The sequence below is a fragment of the Emydura macquarii genome, unplaced genomic scaffold, assembly GCF_026122565.2.
Source record: "Emydura macquarii macquarii isolate MOO-44397 ecotype Brisbane River unplaced genomic scaffold, CSIRO-AGI_Emac_v2 contig_113, whole genome shotgun sequence".
Lineage (NCBI taxonomy): Eukaryota > Metazoa > Chordata > Testudines > Chelidae > Emydura > Emydura macquarii.
In genome coordinates, this window is record NW_027130250.1 from 964,960 (window position 1) to 986,240 (window position 21,281).

Genomic DNA, 21,281 nt, shown 5'->3' on the forward strand with positions numbered 1-21,281 from the left:
TGGGTTGGTACTATCCCCATATCACAGAGAGGTGGGTTGTATCACACAACTGCTTTTCTGTAGGACAGTATGGGCTGATCCCACCTGTTTATAACCCCTTATTATAGGTGAGACGTAATGAAGTTAAGGGAGTTGCCCACGTCCACACTGCAGGTGAGAATAGCCAGCGAGAGAACCTAGGAGCCCTGGCTCCCAATTGCTTGTTGTAGACTACCCGATCACCCAGTGCCGTGGGAATGGCAGATTTATGAAGCCAGGATTCCTGGGTCGTGTTGGCTTTCAGCGGGGAAGTATCTGGGTTAGCTTTGTATGATAAGACGTCCTTGGTTTTGTAAACTTGACACAGCTTCAGAGCAGGAGCTCCATCTTTGCTGCTATTATTCCTCGCTCTCTGCTTCCTCCTCACTATCTGTCAGGGGGAATTCCCGCAGAGCTTTCTGGGTGGCATAGCATTTGGTTTGCAGTGGGCAGTCCTGGTTTAAAATTGCCTGGGAATGGGGGGAAAAAATCATATATAATAATAATTAATAATCAATCAATCTAATTAATTAATACAAAGATCTACCACAACCCAAAGCACTCCACAAACTTTGCACAATGATGACAAACTGCAGGCCAAGGGAAATATTAGGATTTTGTGGGGGGGGTTTAACCACAGAAATTGTTTGCCTTCCTGTGGATTCTGGCTTCTTATCCAAAACACAGGAGACGAATTTGTTCTGTTGAGTGGATAGAAGTGGCAGAGATTGGAATTCACTCACATGAGCAAATGAATGAATGTTTGCATGTTGAGCATGGCACGGTTAGAACTGCTGAACTATTCGATTACTATTACAGTAGCAGCTAAAGGGCTCAACCAAAATTAGGGCCCTGTTGTATTAGGGACCATATAAATATACAGTGCAAGACACTTCCTGCTTCCGATTTGCTCACAATCAAGCTAGACACGAGGTTGAAAGAGAAACAGGCACAGAGAGGGGAAGTAACTTGCCCAAGGTCACACAACAAACCAATGGCAGAGCCAGGGATAACACCCAGGTATCCCAAGTCCTAGGCCAACTCCCTGTCAACAAGACCACTGTACTATAGATTTAACTCTTAACTCTGGCCTCGGTATGTCAGTCCGTCCAGCATCCAGCTCATTTTTTGTTGTTTTTTAATTTCTCTGAATCCCAGACAATGTGTTCATATCTTTCTGGTGCTGACATGCCCAGACCTCAATGCAATATTCTAGACACATTTACACCGATCACATGCAATATCCCTCGATTATAAAGACCACATGCTGTAGGGTTAAACTCACAATCTTCTCCTCTTTAGCCGGAGGGCTCCGCAGGTACCAGCAGAGAGGGGCATAAGCGATGTTGGTCACTCCAATGATGACCATCAGCCAGGGAAACCCAATGGCCCGTACAATCACACCCCCTGTAGATGGTCCTACATGTAAAGAATGGTTAAACAAATGGCAAGATTACTCAAACCGCCTGTGCCAATTTGGAGAGGTCAGTGCAGATGGACTGTAAAATGATTTCTATGCCCAGTACCAATTACATCCTGCCAACACTGGGGTGAGGTGAATTAATTAATGCTATGAAGACATACACTGGTAACTCATCATATATGCTGTCCTTTCAGGTCAATGTTAATCCGTACCGATAGCAAAGCCCATGCAGAAGGCCACATCAGCGATGGCGTAGACGCTACCATAGACAGAGGTGTGGCGAAGGTCCACCAGGTATCCCATAATAGGCATCATCGAGGAGTCCACCATGCCTGCCCCCAAAGCAAAAATAATACGATCAGCCATTGCCCTCTCCAAGTGAATCTCTTCAGAGGCAGACAGAGGGGCATGAAACATTTCTCCAGCACCGTTCACCCAAGCAGCTCAATGCACTACACTTTCACTAGTCCTCACAACCTCCCTTTGCAAGATGGGCAAGTCCTGTTCTCCCCATTTTACAGAAAGGGGAAACGAGGCAAAGAAAACCAAAGTGATTTGCCCTAGGTCACGGAGCATGTCAGCAGCAGAGCCGGGACTAGGACCCAGATGTCCTGACCATGCTCTTTCCAGCCTCTGGGGCTGTCTCTTGAGTGCAACACACAGGATACTAATCAACGCAGCGCTTTAGGGTGGGACAAGATACTGAGCTCCATCATCGCTGTCCCTGTGTTAGAGGCTCTATGGTCACTTCACAGCACAAGGTTCTTTCTTGGCCAGACTCATTCCCACCAGGGGTAGAAGGGGATGAGTGACGCAGGGAGTATTTGAGAGTAGGGGGTAGGGCATAGGATAGGTTACAGGGGTTCCTGGCAGTTCTGCGGGCTCTCAGCATCCAGCCATTGGGTACGTGGTAGAGACACCTGGGGATGGAATTAGGGTTGTGATATCTGGGACTGCCTCGGGCAGGGTGATCATCCGCCCTGGCGTCTTACCTATGGCAAAGCCCAGGCCACCATTTGGGCCGATCAGTCCATAAATATTTTGAGCCAGAGGCACCTGGGAGGGGAAAGAAAGAAGGTAGGCGTGAGACCAGAGATGCTGGTGACATTTACAAGCCTTTCTTTGCAGGGTACATGACTAGTGCAATAGACGCATTAATGCAGCCACCAGACTGAGCACGCTTCTCACGCCTCCCTCCTAGCAGAGCCCAGTGGGACCTGCAGGAAGATGAGACATTAGAAAAGTCACCGCAGGACAGAATTTCACAGGTATTTAGGCACCTATTTCCCATTGAAATCAATGGGTTTTAGGTACCTAACTCACTTAGGAACGCTGCAAAATCCCATTGGACGCCTAGCTGCATCGTTAGATGCCTAAATACCTTTACAAACTTGGCCCTAATCGTGAGATATTGCGGAGCACCAGAGCCCCCTCAGTGCCCCAGAAAAGTCTTGGTGGCTTTTGAAGACAAGAAGGGCTCCCCATTAACAGATTCCACAGAGGGAGAGAAGGGGGGCACCGGTGTTACTTCACACAGCTTTGCCAGTGCATCTTAATCCTGTTATGAGGCTCTCTTCCGTTCCCCTCTTGGATCCTCATAGAGCACCACCAATGACCCTTAATTGTGACGAACAGTAGCCTTGTTGTTCACGCACAGCTCTGCCAATGCAGCATCCTCTGCTAACCCTGTGCTGGGTTTCCCTGGACTAGGGACTACTTATCTTGGCTTTGTGATATGGGAAAACTCCACTGGGGGATGGGCTGATATAACCAAAGTCAGTTCATGTATGATGTATGATGTAGTTTTGCAGAGGTGAAAGGCTGGGGCAGTGAAACTCTTGGATTTGCCAGCCTAGCCGCTGATGATTCTTCTACAAAGAGGTCTCAGAGTATCTTGCAATACTTACACAAAGGAGACTAATGCCCACCACAGTCATTCCAATTAGGGAGCACAGCCACCTGCAACGAGGAAGAAGACAGGAGAAGAATGATGCATTGTAAGGCCCAGGGGCACATGAACTGTCATGCTGGATCAGGTCATTGGTCCTTCCAATCTAGTATAGAGCTAACTACGCAACGCTGCTCACTGAGGGAGAACGTTTACTTCCTGACCTAGGAAGTTTACATCCTGAAGCATGAGATTTGATCACCTTTTCTTATCCTAGATAGTCATAAATATTATTATTGGTCATAAAATTATTCAACCACTCTGAGAAATCCAGACATTTGGCTCAATCTCCTGCAGCAGTGAGTCCCCTAGGTCAATCGCGCTCTGCATGAAATAGTGAGTCCTTTGCATTGCTTCAAACTTGCTGCCCTTTAATTTCATTGAGTTACCTTCCCTCCCCGCCGCCCTATACTGAGAGCCAGGTATTACCCTGAGTAGAGGCCTCTCCTCATTACAAATAAGCAGCAGGGCAGTCTGAAGACAACGGGCAACAATGCCAAGGGTTGAAAGCCATTGGGTTCCACTTACCGCCCCATTTTGTGGGCCAACACCCCAAAGAGGTTGGTGCCAATGAGGTAAGCTATGCTGGCAGGCAGGAACGCCATCCCTGCAAAACAAAGCCCCAGCCTCAAACACGTACACAGGTTCATAAGAGAAATTTGCCTGAGGACATCAGCATTTCCACCCACCTGCCAAGGAAGTTGAGGACCTAAGCCCTTCAGGTGCTAGAAGGCTCATATTTCCTGCCTTTGTTACAGGTTGCAGCTGATGGATCTGGGCCCCGAATTCCTAAAGAGGGTCCTAAAATGCTGTATGTAATTTGCAAAGATGCAGATCACTATCAGTCCTAACAACCACTTTGTAAATTCATGGAAGGTTCAAAATCCTCTTTGATCCAGCCTCCATAGAGTCTGAATCTGTGCCAGTGATAAATCATGAACAGTCTTGCAATCAGTCAAATAACACATGCTATTGGCCGTATGTGCCGAGACAGATTAGACAGGGCAAATGAATATCCAGTGCTGAGTCCCCAGGCGTGATGTCTGCTAGCCCTTACCAGGCAATAGCTTCTTCTCTGTTATTATTTGTATGTATTTATATTACAGCAGCGCTTTCAAGCCCCAGCCAAGATCAGGGCCCCATTGTGCACACGACAGACAGCCCGTGCCCCAAGAACTTGCCGTCTGAATAGCCAAGACACAGACAGGGTGGTAGAAAAGAAGGATTTTTATCCCCTTTTCTGAACACTGAAGTGGTTTGCCCAAGGTCACACAGAGGGAATCTCTGATAGAACCAGGAACTGAATTTAGATCTCATGACTCTCACTCTGTTGTTTTAACCATAAAATCATCCTGCTACTCTGTATTGCTCTCTCTTCCCCGCTTCCACCTCACTGAGTAGAGACACTGCCTATTGAACATCTCAGAGATCATAATGAAGTTAAAATCAAATATTTGACCATCCTGCTGGTTTACCAGTTGTTTATTTTTAATCTGCTCTCCTACAAACTGTAACGACATCATGACTGGCTCTGTTTGCCCGTATCTCAAGGCAGCTTCCTTATTAATGCACACAGATTTGTGCTTAATTTCCTTTCCTCTTTTTAGAGGTTATAAACCCTGCTGGTTTGCTGGAGAAGTCCGAGCTTTTCCTGTTTCTCCAAGGAACACAAGGGTAGGCAAATTGAAATAAACAAATAATAAGACGAGTTAATCGTTGCCTTTCCACAGCCCTGGGACCTATTCTCCTACTGCAGGATGCCAGCTGTTCCCACTGAAATCAATGGGGTTTCCCTTTGCCTAGTTCTCAGCACTGATACCGGAGAGATCTAGCACAGGTCTCTTTCTCTCCAGGCCCCTGCAGCAAACAGGGGAGAGAGATTGTGCTATTCAGCAGCTTCCCCAAGTGAGTGACGTCAGTGGCTCGGATAGGAGCCGGATGCTGTTTGTGCAGCACCTAGCACAATGGGGTCCAGGTCCATGACTACAGCGCCTAGGCACTAAGTAATACAAATAATTTATAATTATAACAGGCCATGGGATCTGCAGGGAAGGGGTGCAAAAGTGGAAGGTGGAGAGATCCTTCCAAACGAATGCATGTTATTTATTAACCTGGTGTAGGGGGGTGGCTCAGCTGGGACACTGCTTTGTCATGTGCTTTATAAATGTGTGAATGAAGATGTGCCCGAGCTGCAAAGTTGGGATCCAGGTTCAAGCTTCCCCAGGGGTGTTTGTATTGAGAGCTTGGTTCAGCCCAAGGAGTTTGTTCTTGGATCCAAACTTTTCTGGGGGTGGTTACAGAGGAGGTTTTGGTTTGGGCTCGTCTCTTACGTCCCCGGGTTAGTATCCCTCTGGGCTCCATTTCCACCATCTCTGCCTCTTCCTCTGCAAGGCCCTGAGCAGATGGCCACTGACGTCAGTGGAAAGATTCCCCTCATCTTCAATGAGCCCTGGACAGTTCCCAAGGGAATAGCTCAGTCCATAACACAGAGCAGTCACTTTCATTCGCGCCACCAAGCACTATCCCTCCCTCCCACCATACACAGACCCTGAGAGATGGGTCTGCTAACCTCATCCACACGTGCTCAGTCACTCTCCCCAGCTAAGGCATCATGGCCCCTTATCTGGATGGATGCTCCTGCCTGGCTAGTTAGTAACTCAATTAGCAGCTCTCATCAGCTCCGTTGCTGCCAGCTTGCAATGCAATTTGGGGTGGACGTGTAGCTCAGAGCGTCCCCTAAGGTCACTCCTCAGCCAGTTGGAGTTTATAATGTTTTGTACCCAGGCAGGCAATGTTATCTCCTTGTCTCATTTCCTAGACAGCGCGTAATTAGGAGGTGCCAGGCTTCCCTCCCTGGGGCTCTTTTTAGGCAGATTGCCTTTTTAGGCAGATCTCTGCAGATTTCACCTGTAGCTTTAGATAGTGTGTTGATATTGCGGCCCTGGCAGAGGGTTGGGCAAGCCACCTGAGCCTGGACCCATCCAGCCCCCGGCTCTGAGCTCTGGTGACTAGCCCGACCCTCTGCCGGCGCTGCAGCTTCCACGCTGCTATTTTTAGCGCACTGGCGTGAGCCTTACTACCACAAGTCCGTGTATCTGGACTGGGAAGCTCACCCCCAGCTGCGGTGTAGGCTGAGCCGGGTGCTGATAATTCTGCAATGGAGACATACCCATAGAGAGCCAGGGCTCTGGTTCGGGTCTCAACAGCAGCAGAGTGCAGAGCACACAGAGCAAGCACCGGGCAGGGGAGCCTGCTGACTGGCTAAGCTCTGTTCAAGTGTCTGGCCACCACCAGAGCAAAACTCAGCGGTGATGTAAGAAGGCACAACTCAGATTTCAGTGGAGTGGGACCTCATGCTAAGGATAGGTTTGGTCCTATGTCACCCAGCTTCTAGCTCACAGGATGATACTGTCTGGTGTACCGGAGCTCTCAGGCTCAGAGAATGTGGCAGTCCTGAGACAGCTCCCAGATGCCCGTCTCCTCTGTGGAAATTGCATTATTATGGGCCCGTCAGCACAGCACTTTCTTTGACTCCTATCTCGTATCTGCAGCCTGAGTCCTGAATCTCCTTTCAGCCTGGTATCACTCCACTGATTTCAGTGGAATTATTGCTGCCTTACATCAATGTACGTGAGGGGAAAACCAGGTCCCCAGTGCTTCTCCCTCTCCAGTCAGGAATCTCCTGTTACTTTTATTTATAGACAGCAGGGTGTCCCCTTTCCAGAGACCAGGCGTGTCCCTTTCCCCCATCATGCTACATTGCGACAGTCTGGGACCACGCCTGCATTACAGGTGGATGTCTACATTTCGTTTCATGCAACAGGAAGCACCAGTAATCAGCACCTTCCCCACGTGCTACAGGTGCCTCCTCCGAGCTGATGTGGTTTAAACACCTGAGGTCCATGACTGTTGCTCAGGAACTAACAAGGCTGAGAATCAAGGCACCTACCCAGCTGCCACTTCGGGGAGCACATGGTTTGCATCATCCAGATGGGCAGTGTTGGCTCCAGCATCGCCACACCCATGTTAGCAAAACAGAGGGCACCTGAGAGAGAGAAAATAGCAGGAAATGCTCCATTTTAACTGCCCACCTTTGATCCTTCCAACAGGTTCTGACTACAACACAAGCCACTGGGGACTGTTCTTAAGAACAAGATAAAGCTGCACTGTGGGGCAGTGAGGGATGCAGCCATCCCGCCTTACCTGCCGCAACCAAGATGTAGGGATCTCGCAGCAAAGTGAACACAGGGGTGCCTTTGGTGCTCTGCATGATACAGAAAGGAAGGGGGGCTTACAATGAGCGCTCTGGGGAAAGCATGTAAACCAAGCCAGATACTATAGAAGGGCCCGAGTCAGGTGGTGAGCCAGCCCCTGCGCAAACAAGTGCGTGGCCCCTGTGGCGAGGCAGCCCTTCTGTGTAAAGGCACATTGCCACTGTACCATTGTGAGAGAAGCGGGTTACTCCACGGGACTGTCTCCGACCTTCCCTTCCCCAATCAGTGTCCAGTGTCTGTATGTATCTCTTACCAGCATTGTCATGGCTCAAGGAACCAGCATGTCAGCTTGTTATACCTGACCCCAGGTTTGCCAGCCTGGTGTCTTCCTTTCAGGGACTGTTTCTGTGAAATCAGCACATGGTCGAGCTCAGGACAGCCCCCCACCTATCCAGACAGAGCAGATTTGGTCTAATAGCAGCCTCCGGAGCACGACGTGCTGCTCAAACTGTGGCTGCACTAGTGTCTGGCCAGCCTCAAGAAGCACAGCATTTGTTTCCCACAGGGCATCCTATGGACATCCATGAGAATTTAGCACCTTTCACAGGGCAGGCTGAATTTCCGTCTGTTTCACCGAAAGGCAGACAACAGGACCAAACTGTGCTCTCAGTTACACTGAGAGTAACAACTCTACTGAAGTCTATGGAGATATTCCAGAGTTACACTGAAGTCACTGAGATCAGAATATAGCCCAGCGATCTATTACGTACCCATGTTCAGATGCTCTGACTACTAGTTCAGGTAACCATTCCCACCACCATCTCTGACCCTTTCCCATGCATCAGTTTCTAGTGCAGACACGCTCTATGGCTGGCGGTGCCATCACGGTCTTCCCCTACAGGGAATCCATGCCCATATTGCTCACACAGTCTAGCACAAGGTCACACACTCATAAGTTTGTACTTACTTCAGGGGAAATCTTAGAGGGCTGCAGTATGCACAGCTGTAAAGCTAAGAGAAAAATACCATTATTTGCTTATTCCTTGGCATGTCACCTCCATCCACTATTAACTCTTGTCTCATATGTACAGTAGAACCCCCTTCAGTGTCTCAAAGCCTAGTGATCACATAAATGTGCCAGTCTAACAAGCTCAGGGGGATCTGCTGAGATGGGAGAAATTTTAGGCTCCAATTCGGTTCTAACAAAACTCCCATTGACTTCAGAGAGAGCAGGATCGGGCTGTTATGGTGCGAGCGCTTTATCCAAGTACAACGCAGTAAAGCATACAAATAACCTACGCGAAGGCAAGAGCCTTTTGGTGGGCAGTCACACTCAGGGCCAGATTTGTAAAGGGGTTTAGGCATTTCACTCGCATTGAAATCAGGGGGAGCTTTAGGGCCAGATTAGTCCCTGAGTGACTCAAAAACCAGCTCTAGTAATGGGTAATGATAATAGCACGTATAGGACATTAGCCTGTCTATTCATCCATACAAATCCTGTGATGTATCCTCTCAGATACCCATTCTTGAATGTTTTAGTTTTGAGGTGGAGGTGGATACTTGGAGCTGTGGGGCTGAAACTGGCTGGCACATTTGGTTACTCACCTCCGTCCAAAAGAGCTAAGAATGCCAGGATCAGAAAGGGGGCTGACTTTCCAACGAACTCATACATCACGCTTCCAAAGGGAGCCCCAACTGCAAGGGAAAGGGTTGGGTCAGTACAGTGGATGTAAAGGGTACGTGGGTGTGCTGGAGCTACGGCAGCAGCAAAGCGACAGTCCATTGTTCTTGATGCCTGACCCTGGAAAGTCTTTTGTTGACGGCTGTGGGAGAGCTGTCATTAGAGCCTCGGTGTTAGGTCAGCACTCTGCTCACCTCTAATTATGTCCTGAGTTAAAGAGGCTGGGAGAAAGAGGAGGGAGCATTTTATACTCAGTAGCAATTTTCATGGGATGAGGAGTCTGCTGGGGAAAATTTCCAGCACGAGCAGAAAATGGCACTGGCAAGTGAACATAGGAGAGAAAATGGGGCTAAAAATGGGACTGGCAGGAGGAAAGACCAGCCATGCCTTTTGGAGTGAGCCCAGCTTTGCATGTTAGGGGAAGGTGCTACAATGGAACATAGCAAGGGCTTGGGGAAAGCAGTCATGAAAGGCTGAAGAAGAATCCGAGTTCTCATTAACCTACACTCTTTTGGGAGCAAAGTTTACTCACCAAGCACCCCCAGAGCCAGACCGCCTAATGCTACCCCCATAGCGTTTCCTCTCTCATAGTCATCTGTGTACACACTTGCCAGCATTCCCAGGCCTGGAAATAGAAAGGAAGAAGAGGTTAGTTGAGTTAGGCTTCTAGCATCTCATCAGGACTCATGTCTGAATCACACCTGGATACTTCAGTCTGCAGCCTGAGCTCAGCTACTTCCATAAGCTAGTACATTTACCTGTGACGGATGAAAATGATGAGCCAATGCCCTGGAGTGTTCGAGCCACGAGTAGCAGGGTGTAGGTACTTGAGAAAGCAAACACTGGGAAAAGAGCAGAAAGCACAGAGAAAAGCAGAGTTAGCATTTGGAGCTATGCTTCAAGTCCATCTCTAATTAAAAGCAGTTTGCACAAATCTTCTTAGCTATGCACTCACAGACCTAAGTGCCACATAAGTGTCTTTCATTATCCCCTGGTCCAGAGGAAGGGAGGTTACCACACACCTTCTTCAAAGATCTACTCTTTTTTTGGAGACTTTAAATGGTAACCATGCTGACGGGATCACCCAGAGGAGTCCCGAGAGGAATGGAATGCTGCTACAGCAAACATCCAACTCAGATGCTGTCAAGCACGGGAAACCACCTGTTAAATTTCACTCTCTGTTTCTAGAATGGGAGTGGGCTGATCTGCTGCCCTCCCTCATCTCAGGCATTTGGACAGTCCTGGACAAAGGATCCCAAGGCTCCATTTTAGTCTCATTGCAGATTATTGGTTGGTTCACTCGAACAGCCCTGGAGCTACCCCGTGAAAAGCAGAGAAAGGGAATACTCACTGACTGTAGAGAGAAACATGATGATGAATCCAGCGAACATGGGAATGTGGTATCCTATCCTAAAGAGAGAGGAAATGGTCAAGAACTCAAGAAGAGTTTCTCATTCAAGATCAAGGACTTTTTTTGTCTTAGCACCCAAGCGTTATTGCATATATGAGAATGAGTATGTGTCCATGTACATGTATGAGTAAACAGTGTATGAGACTGACTGCATGAGAATGGGGGAATAGGGCTGTGTACAATCTATGTACGTATAGGTGAATAAATGTGTGAGTATGTATTCAAGGCTGTGTGTGTATGCCTGTCCAGATGTGTCTCTATAGGTGTGATGAGTGTGTGTCAGTGCACTTCTGTGTGTGTTTGTATAGGGAAGCATGAATGTGTGCACCATCGTATATGAGTCTATCCGTCTAAATGTGTGTGTCAGTGTACATACATGTGCATGTTTTTATATGGAAGAGCGAGGCTCTGTATCAAGGCATATGTGTGCAAATGTGCGTGTTAGTCTCTCCATAGGTGTGTGAAATGATTGTAACAAGTTCTAGAACCCCACACATACATGCAGATCTATTTTGCTGACCTGTCCTGCCTTCCAGACCAGGGGATCCTATTAGCTCTAACTCAGAAGCACATCTCAGAAGCAAAGGAAGTGAAGTGCAGGGACAGAGAGGTGGGAATATCAAGCTCAGGGGGAATGTTAAGGCTGAAGATTATGTGATGGTGGTGTTATTTAAGTTAAAAATAAAGGCAAAGACAAACTTAAGGGAGTGGGGAGGGAGTAAACCTGAACTCGATATAGTGTGTGGAGTCTGAGAATGCCACAAAATGTTCTGATTACTAGCTATTGGCACAGAATGTGCGGTGATGACATTTCAGTGCTTTCAACCTCAGTGGAGTTTCATACAAGCTGTTGTTCAACTTGGTACAGGGTTCCGAACTCGCTCATTGTACCTGGGACTGAGCAGGGCCCGGGACAAATGCGTTTTCAGCTAGGGAGCACCAATAGGATTTCTTTAGTAATGCAAATGTTCAAAGCAATTTACTGGCTTTCTTAAAGATGGGGAATTCCTGGATGCTTATATTTCCACCCTGATATTCTAGTTTATAAGTGGCTTTGGTGAGCTCCCCTACTGTGTGATTGCAATGGTCCCAATGGTTACTGGCAAGGCTTAAAGGCATGCCCTTCAGCACTGCAGCACAGAGCTGTCCTATTTAAGGCAAAGGAGTAACTTCATTCGCTGGGAGCAGCAGTAGGCTGTTATCCTTGAACAGACCAGCCACTACTGGGGGAATGTGACCTAAATTCGGTTACTGCAATACAGGCTCATAAGCTGTTTTATAGCCTGGCTGACATACCTGTTGGTCAGGGGACCCACAAATGGATTGGTTGTGAGCTGCATAAGGGCCTTGGAGGCAAACAGCAGGCCAACCCGGACGTTCTCTTCTGTGAGGAATTCCTCACCGTCCACACAGCTGTTTTTTGGTGGCAGGCCGGCCCCAGTGAGCTGAGGCAGGCTGCTGCTTTCTGTCCCATTCACCCCCACTGTGCTGTTGACAGCCACGTAGTCTGAGACAGTCACTGTCGTATTGTCAAAGTAAGAGAACACGGAAGAGAAGGGAGGAGCTGCAAAGGCCATGGGGGCTGCCACGGTTCGGTTCTCGGTAGCAGAGCTGTTAGCACCTTCATATTCCGTTGCATAGAGGAAGGTGGGGATGATTGGCACTGGAAGAAAGTTAAAGGAGGCGATTAGTTCGTGTTGTATTCAGCAGTTCTGGTGTGTGTGTGGGAAATTAATGAAAGGCTAATAGTCTGAGCTAGAGACAGGCATCAAGTAAACTGCCCACACTCTGCTCTCCCAGTGCACCTTGCTCCAGACCCACAGCCCTGCCTGGGATGGAGACCGGTCAAACTCATTTCTTTTGTTATTGGTTTCAGAGTCTTAATTCCTTCAGCGTGTCATGGAGGACACCTTGACACTTCCACACACCCCCACTGAACGTACCCACAACAGTGAGCAGCATATTGTCCAGCAGTAGAGCGACAAACACAACCACCAGAACCAGTTTCCGGGACTCCCTCCCCGCCTTCAACCACCTCCAGGGGACGCACTCCACCACTTGAGGCATTGTTGGAAACCCAGCCGGTGGGCTGCTTCACTCTTCCAGCTCCTGTGTCTGCTCCACCCTCTTCTCAGGGCTGAGGATGTCCTGTAATCTTTCAGAAAGACACTCTGCAAAACACTCAGGAAAATGCACAGGGAGTGATCCAAGGGCCAGAAGTCAACAGGAATCTTTCCAATGACTTCAATGGGCTTTTGATCATACCCATAATTAGGCTTGGACAGATTAGATTTGTATTGGTAAATGTCATTAAATGTCAGTTTCACCGTCCACATGCAAACGAACTGATGAAAATAACCTTCCCATTGGTAATAATCAAGTTAGGCAAAGTAAGAAAAATCGCCGCTTGAGACCTTACAGAATTTGAATTAAGGATATTTATTTTGTATATTTTGACCTGTGACGTTGGCAAGTTGTGTGTTAATGGTTATAAAGCTTTAACTTTTTGAATCTCAATGTCTCTTATCAATAAATAATGAGTATCTTATCCCCTCCCCGTAATTTTCTGCAACTGTGAACATTTAAAAATAAAATTGGGGGGGGAAATGCTAGACCATAATTTTGTACAATTGTGAAAAATTAAATAGATAAAAAATCTTTTAAAAATAAACATTGATATTATCTGTTGAAAATACCAAAAAAAAAAAATACAAATACAAATGGAATGCTGCCAGTCCTGCCCCTAGTGAATAAAAGACGAGTGTGCGCCTCATTTCAATGCCTCTTTGCTCAGGCTGAAGTTTTCTGTTTATGCACAGAGCAGGACAGCACTGGAAGCGACAGTGCAAGTTTCCCCACATCTCTTTCCACCCCTGCTCTTAAGGATCATGCCCGCACTGTGCCCTTGGCTTATCTGCTGAGATTGCCAGGAAGGAGTCAGCTAGTGTCAACTGCTGTGGAGAAGCAGGCACCGCTCATCAGGAGCTGAACTGGGACCACCAACTCAGCAACCAAGTGACAGTAACTTTCACTGGCTGGGGTTCTGTGCTGCATTTGAAACTGCTGTAGCTTAGATGTGAAGTTCTCCATTACCCATTACCAGACTCCTGAATCATCCATTCTGGCTTCAGGGCATCATTTACATTTTCCTTTCTGTAAAGCTTTGGAAGACTCTAACAAATATTGAGCTGATAGTTTATTTTTAGTGATCTCCACATCTTTCATTCCGTGTTTGGTTCTTGGAGATTAAATTAAATTTCTCAAAGGCATTTAATTTATCTTACACCTCTTTTCATCTCACCTAATTGAAACATCACAGCCAAACACAAGACTTAAAAACCAAACAAATACAATTAAGACAGGGCTTAAGACGTGTTGACAAAAGATTGCTTGTGCCACCCGGGTGAATAAATTAATTACAAATCTGCAGTTAATTTGCACTGAAACAAACAAACAAAATCATTAATATTCTAATTGGCTGATATGAAGAGCTATCACCTCATAGACTAGAGTGGTAAGAAAAAAGGGTCTGGCTAAGAACTACAGGTCATCCTCATTTGTGAAATCATGGACAAAGGCATCTATCCTGACACTCGATTCTTTATGAGAAACATTGTTTTTCTTTAACCTAATGCTTGAGTCCCACTCATCAGTCATTGGCTCAGAACCTTGGGTTATTTCCCCTGGTTATTTCCTCAAGGTAAATGAGAACAAACAAACAAATGTAAAATAAACAATCTAACAAATGCAAAAGAAAAAATCCACATGGAAAGAAAGAAAGAAAGAAAGAAAGAAAGAAAGAAAGAAAGAAAGAAAGAAAGAAAGAAAGAAAGGGGAGTTTAGGGATTCAAGTGAAAGAAAGGAAGGAAGAAAGAACATAGAAAATTAAAAAAAAAAAACCCAGTTAAACTCAGCCTTTAAATCTAGATTTTAAAATCCCAGCACAACAGATTGCAAATCTGTTGCACCAAGCAGAGAAGAAAGGAGTCTTACCATAGAACACATCTCTGTCTGTGACCTGGCTGCTAGGAGTGGTGGTGGCAGTACAGTGGTCTGAAACTGCTGTTCCCAGTGAATTTATGCTTTTATCTGGGAAGGATATGAATGTTCCTCTTCCATGAAGATTTAATTGGAACTTCAAACAGGTTCCATTCAACCCTGCAGCTCCCTCTGCGTCAGAGGCACGAAGGAGGGGTGGGTGGTGGTGGAAAGAGGATGGAGAGATTATCTGCAGCAACAAGGCACCAGCACACCACAGTTTTTCATCAGTGCTTATCTTTCATCACACACCTTAACTATTGCCTGGATCTCAGCACAGTGAGTGGAGGCTGTTCTGAGGGTTTACAGCTCTCCTCCTCTGTGGTGTGAAAGGCACAAATGGCACTTTCCACCTTATGGGCTGTAATAATCATAACAATAAAAAATAATAAAATATTTGGAGGACTGGCTAGCTCAGGCAACTGGTCATGGGAAATGGACCACTCAGTCATCAGCTCCAGTTACTGATTCCAGATACTGAGGGTCACTCGCATCTGACGGTTGTTCCATGACCCTTGTATGAAATGTGTTTGAAGGTGTGTACTCCAGTGTCCACATCAGAAAATTCCTACCTACACAACTGCCATTAATTAGTTGGCAGTTTCAGCAGACAGGCCAAGAACTGAGGTGCACCTGCTGGGTTATGAGCAGAGTCGGAGAAATGAATGATTATTTTCTGGGTTCTCAAATACCGACCGCAAGGGCAAACAAGACTTACCAGATAAAATAAATAGGTAACCAACACCCAAGTTTAAAATCTCCTGTGCTGCTTCCACCGGGTTGAAACGACAAAACCGAACCTCCCGAACTCAGAGGAATCATTTGTACAGCCTGAAATGGGAGCTGTAGCGGTAGTTGCTTGTCTCCTGCTGAAGCCTGCATTGTTCAAATATTGAATCAAAGTTACAGAGCGCCTTTGTATAAACAGGCAGATTTCACTGGCAAGGCCTTTGATGATCCAGGAATTTGAGGGTTAAATCTTATCCATCATTCTGGGACCAAAATGGGAAAAAAAAGAAGGCTGTTGCATGCTCTGTGCGTGCGTGTGTGTGTGAGAGCTTGTGCCAACATGTGGGCTGAGTCTGTTTGTGTGTAGATGCTACGTCAGTGTGTATGCGGTGAACACTGGGTCAGTGTATGGGAGGGCTGCTCTATCAGCGCATTTGTGGAGAGCTGCGTCACCGTGTGTACCTGCGTAAGGGGTTGCATCAATGTGTCGCGTCTGGGAGGAGGCTATTCCAACATGTGGGGGCTGCATCAAGGCATATGTACATGGGACAGCATCTTTGTCGGTGTGTTAAGGTGGCAGAATACATATGTGTGTGTATATAGGGAGAGCTGCATTAGCTTATGGGCTACAAATGGAGGGGGAAAACCTTAAGTTCCAGCAAAAAGTAAAGAAGTGGTGATACTCCTCTCCTGGGATGAATTGCAAGGAGCTCACTCAAAAGGATACTTCCCCAGCCAGGCCTTTCTCTTTACTTACTGAATATTTTAACATGGAAAATGAAGCAAGAGGAGAGCTCTTCTTCTCTTCCCTGTGCAGACATACAATTGGGTCTGACTTGTAATCTCACAGCCCTCCAACCTGGGATAACATTTTTCCAAAAGACCATTTGGTTTATCCCACTGCTTTATTGGATGGAGTCATTAAAAAAACAACAACCCATGAAGAAGAAACTGACCAGCCCATTGCCCCAATTCAGAGGAATAGAAAGCAGCTTAGAGTAAGACTCTCTAAGCCAGGTGAAACTTAAGAATCGCACCATCGGGATTTGACACACCAGCTCAGACCACTGGCTCATCCAGTCCAGTAGCCAACCTCCAGCAGTGATTCATATTGAATGTTTCAGAGGAAGGCGAAGGCGACTGTGCAATACTGCACACGGATATGGGTAAGGTTCCTTTCAGGCCTCCATCACAGTGCTGCAATAAAACATTCCACCTCATGACCACTGTCTTGCTCCTTTCCACCTTCCCCGCCTGAGCATATTCGTGCCATTGCAGCATGCCCACCAAATGGGAATGGCACATCCCACAGCTGCTACCTGCGTTTGAAAAGTGGGACTTTCCAAACAAGCCCTTGCCCCTCGTTTTCCGGTTCTCTGCTGCTTTTTCCTTAGAGGTGGGCAATCATTTGCCATGTCATTAACAAAACGAGAAGTCCAGCGTTTCAACTGTGAAAATAGTTAGTTGGAAAATAATGGTGGTGTGTGAGTGGTACATTGTATATGTCACTTGAAATATGACTTATTCTATTATTTGTTTTGCTCTTTCAACATAATGTTCTGAGATCTCTAATTTTTAGATCCAAAATGTTATCTCCATCCTTTCATGACAGAAGAAGTTATCACTGTGAAAGAAAACAAATCTTGATAATTTTCACCTTCCTTCTCTTGACTTGACTTTGAGACCATTTACCTGGCTTTTGCATAGCTAACAACTATTGTCAATGCACCAGGTGGGGGCATCATACCAAAGAATTTCCTAGTTGTGTAGGAGAGTAGATGTGGAAGCCTTTACCTATGTTTGGTTGTGAACTTAGAGCAGAATAGATATATCTAGAAACTGTCTTCCAAATATCTACAATAAAGATTACAGCATGGGCAGCATACCACTACCATCTACTGGATAGAATCAGACCTGCCCTGTTATGTCATAGACTATACGGTAACCACTAAATAGTGATTCTCCTTTAGCTTGAGTGGTAGGATTTAGCTTGAGCTGGAGGATTTTAGTTCTATTTATGCTGTCACCATGAAGTTCTGAGCAGCCATAGTATGCAGCATGGTGGAGTCTTAGGTGGCCATAAATTTGTTACTTGATTGTGTATCTTCTTTCACAGAGATGACTGCAAAACTTATTCAAACATTCTTGTTGGAAACCACCATTTATGCATTAGACATTTTCCAGTCTTTTCCCCTGGACTTTTAAAAAAAGTTATTATTACTACTAATTTGCAATGACAACATGATTTTGGTTTCTCAGTATTCTCACTAATGCCTGTGGCTTCTATTCCACCTAAGTCATGGTCCAGAAAGCAGCCGATTTTGATGATGACACACAGTGAGTGTGATGGCTCCATTCCCTCTTTCATTCTTCCTTTTCTATTTTATAGACAGATAGATTGATAGTTTCTTATAAGAGGCATGGGACAGGCAGAGGCTCTAGTCAGGCACTGACAGGCAAGAAGTTAACCTCTGGTTAAAAATGTTTGCATTGCATGCTCAAACAGGTGTAAAGGGTGGGGTTACGTGGCAAGGGCCCAATCAGAGACACAGGGTTAGACCAGGGAGAGCTCTGAGGAGGTGGATTTTTAATGTATTTATTTATTTATTTGTCCCTGTTCTGCTAGCCGGGGGTTTTCCCTGCTCCTAAATCCTGACAATAAAGCCTTGTGAGAAAGGCTGTCTTTGAAAGGTTTTTTTCTCTCATATTTCTCCCATTTGGCTGACTTTGCTGGCTTTCTAGCAAGCGTTGTTGCATCAAGTGTATGGACCCTGGGTCTTAAATTCTACTTCTAGTTCCTGAAGGGGCTTGCTGGGATTTTGGTAGGTAGCTTAAGTGCTTTGTGCCTGTGATTCTCTATCTATAAAATGAGTATAATATCTGCCCTGCTCAAAAGGGTATTTGTGATTTAAAGTTTCCAGATGCTGTAGAAGTGCAATACACTTAGGACAACGGAACACTTTCAAGGAGGTTTCTTTAGACATTACTGACAGAGAAATGACTAAACTTTTTCTCTTGACTGGACTGAAATAGTCAAGCTTAATGCACATTCCTAATATGCCACTTAAATTATTATAGACTTCCTAGAGTATCTCAAATCCATGCCATGTGGCACCAAGCAACTCACTGTAAGCAGCACCTGATGAGTAACCGACAGGCTGGTTGCAATCATTGTGAATTCACTGTGACTGGGTTGCCCTCTGCTGTTGACTCCTCATTCTAAAACTGCAATAAAATATATTGGTTATGGAGCTTCCTTTAAGTGATCCATAACAGGGCTGGAACACTCCAGTATATCAGTCATAGACTCATAGAAATGTAGGACTGGAAGGGAACTCAATAGGTCATCTAATCCAGTCCTCTGCACTGAGGTAGGGCTAAGTATTACCTAGACCATCCCTGATAGGTGTCGATGTGTCAAAGTAGCTTGTGATAAAATGATGTTGGACAAAAGGCTCACAGATATAATGTCACTGTCAGGTGAAAACTACTGTCTAAACAGAGATCAGCACAGACAACCTCCAAAAATGCTCCATCCACAGTGAAACTTAAAATGAATTTCTGGCTGCATCTATATTGTTGTGTAATAGAGGAATTTTTATGTTGCTTGACACATAAAGTAATAGTTTCGTGGTTTTTGCTGTAGCTGCTGCTCCATTCTCAAAGTAGCTGTCTGTAAAGCTCTTTGGGATGTCAAATGTTGTGTTATTGTAGGATGCTGAGATTAATATTCTCAGCTGCTGTATTCAACAATACATTAAAATATTTAGACTATGAAAGGATCCTTCTGTCTAGACTAATTGGACTGTTTCCCTGAAACCCTTTTCAGCAAGGTTTTGCAGACAGTTGAAAACAGCTACTGGCAGAGGGAAGATTAGGAACTCATCTCAAAGCAATTGCCAGTTATGATCTCCTGACTTCTTTCTATTTAATATCAATACTCTGCACAGTGTTTCACAGAAATTAATGAACTAAACAGAGCACATAAGAGACTTGCTCAAGGTCACATGGTACATCAGTAGTGGAGCTAGGGGACCAGAACCCATATTGCTGGGAGTCTAGTCCTATGTTTAATCTACTAGACTACACTGTCTCTTTGTCACTGCTTTACCTCTTAATTATTGTATCCCTACTTAGTCATTACTTAGCTAAACTGTGCAGAGTTAGATTATTAAATCTTTCCCTTACATCAGTCCTTCCAGCCTCTGATACTGTTAGTCTTCCAAACCTGCTCAAATTTGCCAAGATCTTTTGGAAATGTACTGCCCCGAAAAGGCAGAAGTATTCAATAAATATTTCTGCTCTATATATGGAAAGAAGTGGGATGATGTATTCATATCTTAAAATGGTAATGCCTTCTATCCCATCAGTAAGTAAGGAGGATGTTAAACAGCAACTATTATAGTTAAACAGGAACTGATAACTTCCACTAAAGCATGTTAAAATAACTGGATGAAGAGCTCTCTGAATTATTGATGTTGACTTTTAACAAGCCTTGGAATACTGAGGAAGCTCTGAGGACTGAGGGGGAAAAAGTTAATATTGTGTGAATATTGAAAAAGGCTACCAGTCTGCCTAAATTATCTACAGGCTGGTTAGCCTGCCATTGATCCTGGATAAAATCAGTAAAAAAATTAAAGCATGTTGGCATAATTAATGTCAGTCATCATAGTTTAATGGGAAAAAAGTCTTGTCAAACCAACTTGATATTGTTTTTGATTAGATGGATACTTTGGCTGATAACTCTCTTAAAGCTATGAATCTAAGAATCTGCACTTTATGTTCCAGGTATGGTTGAATCAGTTCAAGTAGCATCATTGCATATGAAGCCATGTCTCATTTCATGTTTGCTATCTGCCCTAGGACACTCTTGTTACACTCCTAGACCGGGCAGTTGTTTTAAGCTGGAGCATTTTATTAAAACTTTTGTCAGAACACAAGCAAAGACACACACTCAGCTTGTTGGAATATCTTCCAGGAGACCATACCCTGCCGACCAAAGCAGTGTCCTTGTCTCCTCTCCAACAGAGTTCCAACACTGAAAGGGCCAGGATGCTGGAAGGTATAACCCTGGCTCTCTATTCAGGTCTGACATCGAAAAATAGCTACAGCCACACAAACGTCCTCATAACTTCTGAGTGTCACAGCTGTCCTCTTGGAGCAGATGTGCTCTGGAGTGCCTCGGTCAGAAGGTCATGCAGTGTTTGGAAAGGCCTGCAGAAGAGTCGTACCAATCTGCCGGGACACCATAGTCTGTTTTCTACTGGTGTTTCTAGAAATACTGAGTAGACGCAGGAGTGGCTGAGGGCTGGGCCAAGCGGCGTGTGACTCGGAGCAGTGGCGGGGCCGATCGAGGGGCAGCGTAGCCCTGCATGGCGGGGAACCTCCCGTCAAGGCACTGGACGGGTGTGGGGCGGTCTTGGCTGGGGTGTGGGGTCAGCCTGGCCTTTGAGGATTCTGCCGGCGGGGGACGGATGGAGTGGGAAACGTTAACGTATTTTTGAAGGTTAGGGGGGAAAAAAGATAATAAAAGCAGGGAAAGGCTGATGCTGTTTCTATGCAATACCCGCTGCCCTTCCCCCTTCAGCACACATGCTGGTTTCCAGCCCCACCACAGAACTGGTGGGTTTTTCATTCATCATTCTGGTGAGTTTTTCCTCCCCACCCTTTTCCTTCCTCTCTGCCCCTTCCCTAGCACCCTGGCTAGCTCCTGGCCCATGGCGGCCGCGCGCCTCCCCCCCCCTCCCCGCCAGTTCCGGGTCTCGGGGGCGCGCACGGCGGCGACGCACGGCGGTGGGCGGGGGGCAGAAGGTATATCT

The 21,281-nt window shown here is 46.0% G+C and overlaps 1 protein-coding gene across 1 annotated transcript; it reads right to left on the reverse strand.

Moving 5' to 3' along the window:
- Nucleotides 1-377: 377 nt before the first annotated feature.
- Nucleotides 378-12,762, reverse strand: SLC18A1 (solute carrier family 18 member A1). The gene is made up of 15 exons (XM_067543667.1): nt 12,639-12,762; nt 11,992-12,358; nt 10,636-10,694; nt 10,043-10,126; nt 9,817-9,909; nt 9,209-9,298; nt 8,571-8,614; nt 7,593-7,653; nt 7,339-7,434; nt 3,918-3,996; nt 3,349-3,400; nt 2,434-2,497; nt 1,654-1,773; nt 1,304-1,437; nt 378-488 (listed from the first exon to the last, which is right to left on the reverse strand). The coding sequence occupies exons 1-15, from the start codon at nt 12,760-12,762 to the stop codon at nt 378-380; spliced, it is 1,578 nt and encodes a 525-aa protein (XP_067399768.1).
- Between the last annotated feature and the right edge of the window lie 8,519 nt (nt 12,763-21,281).

What these genes read in the sequence shown, in the direction of transcription:
- SLC18A1 (XM_067543667.1), bottom strand. Translation starts at nt 12,762, where the DNA reads ATGCCTCAAGTGGTGGAGTGCGTCCCCTGGAGGTGGTTGAAGGCGGGG. An exon ending in GTGGGTCCCCTGACCAACAG is followed by an intron (nt 10,695 to 11,991) that starts GTATGTCAGCCA and finishes CTCTCTCTTTAG; the next exon opens with GATAGGATACCACATTCCCA. An exon ending in TCTGGCTCTGGGGGTGCTTG is followed by an intron (nt 9,299 to 9,816) that starts GTGAGTAAACTT and finishes TTTCCCTTGCAG; the next exon opens with TTGGGGCTCCCTTTGGAAGC.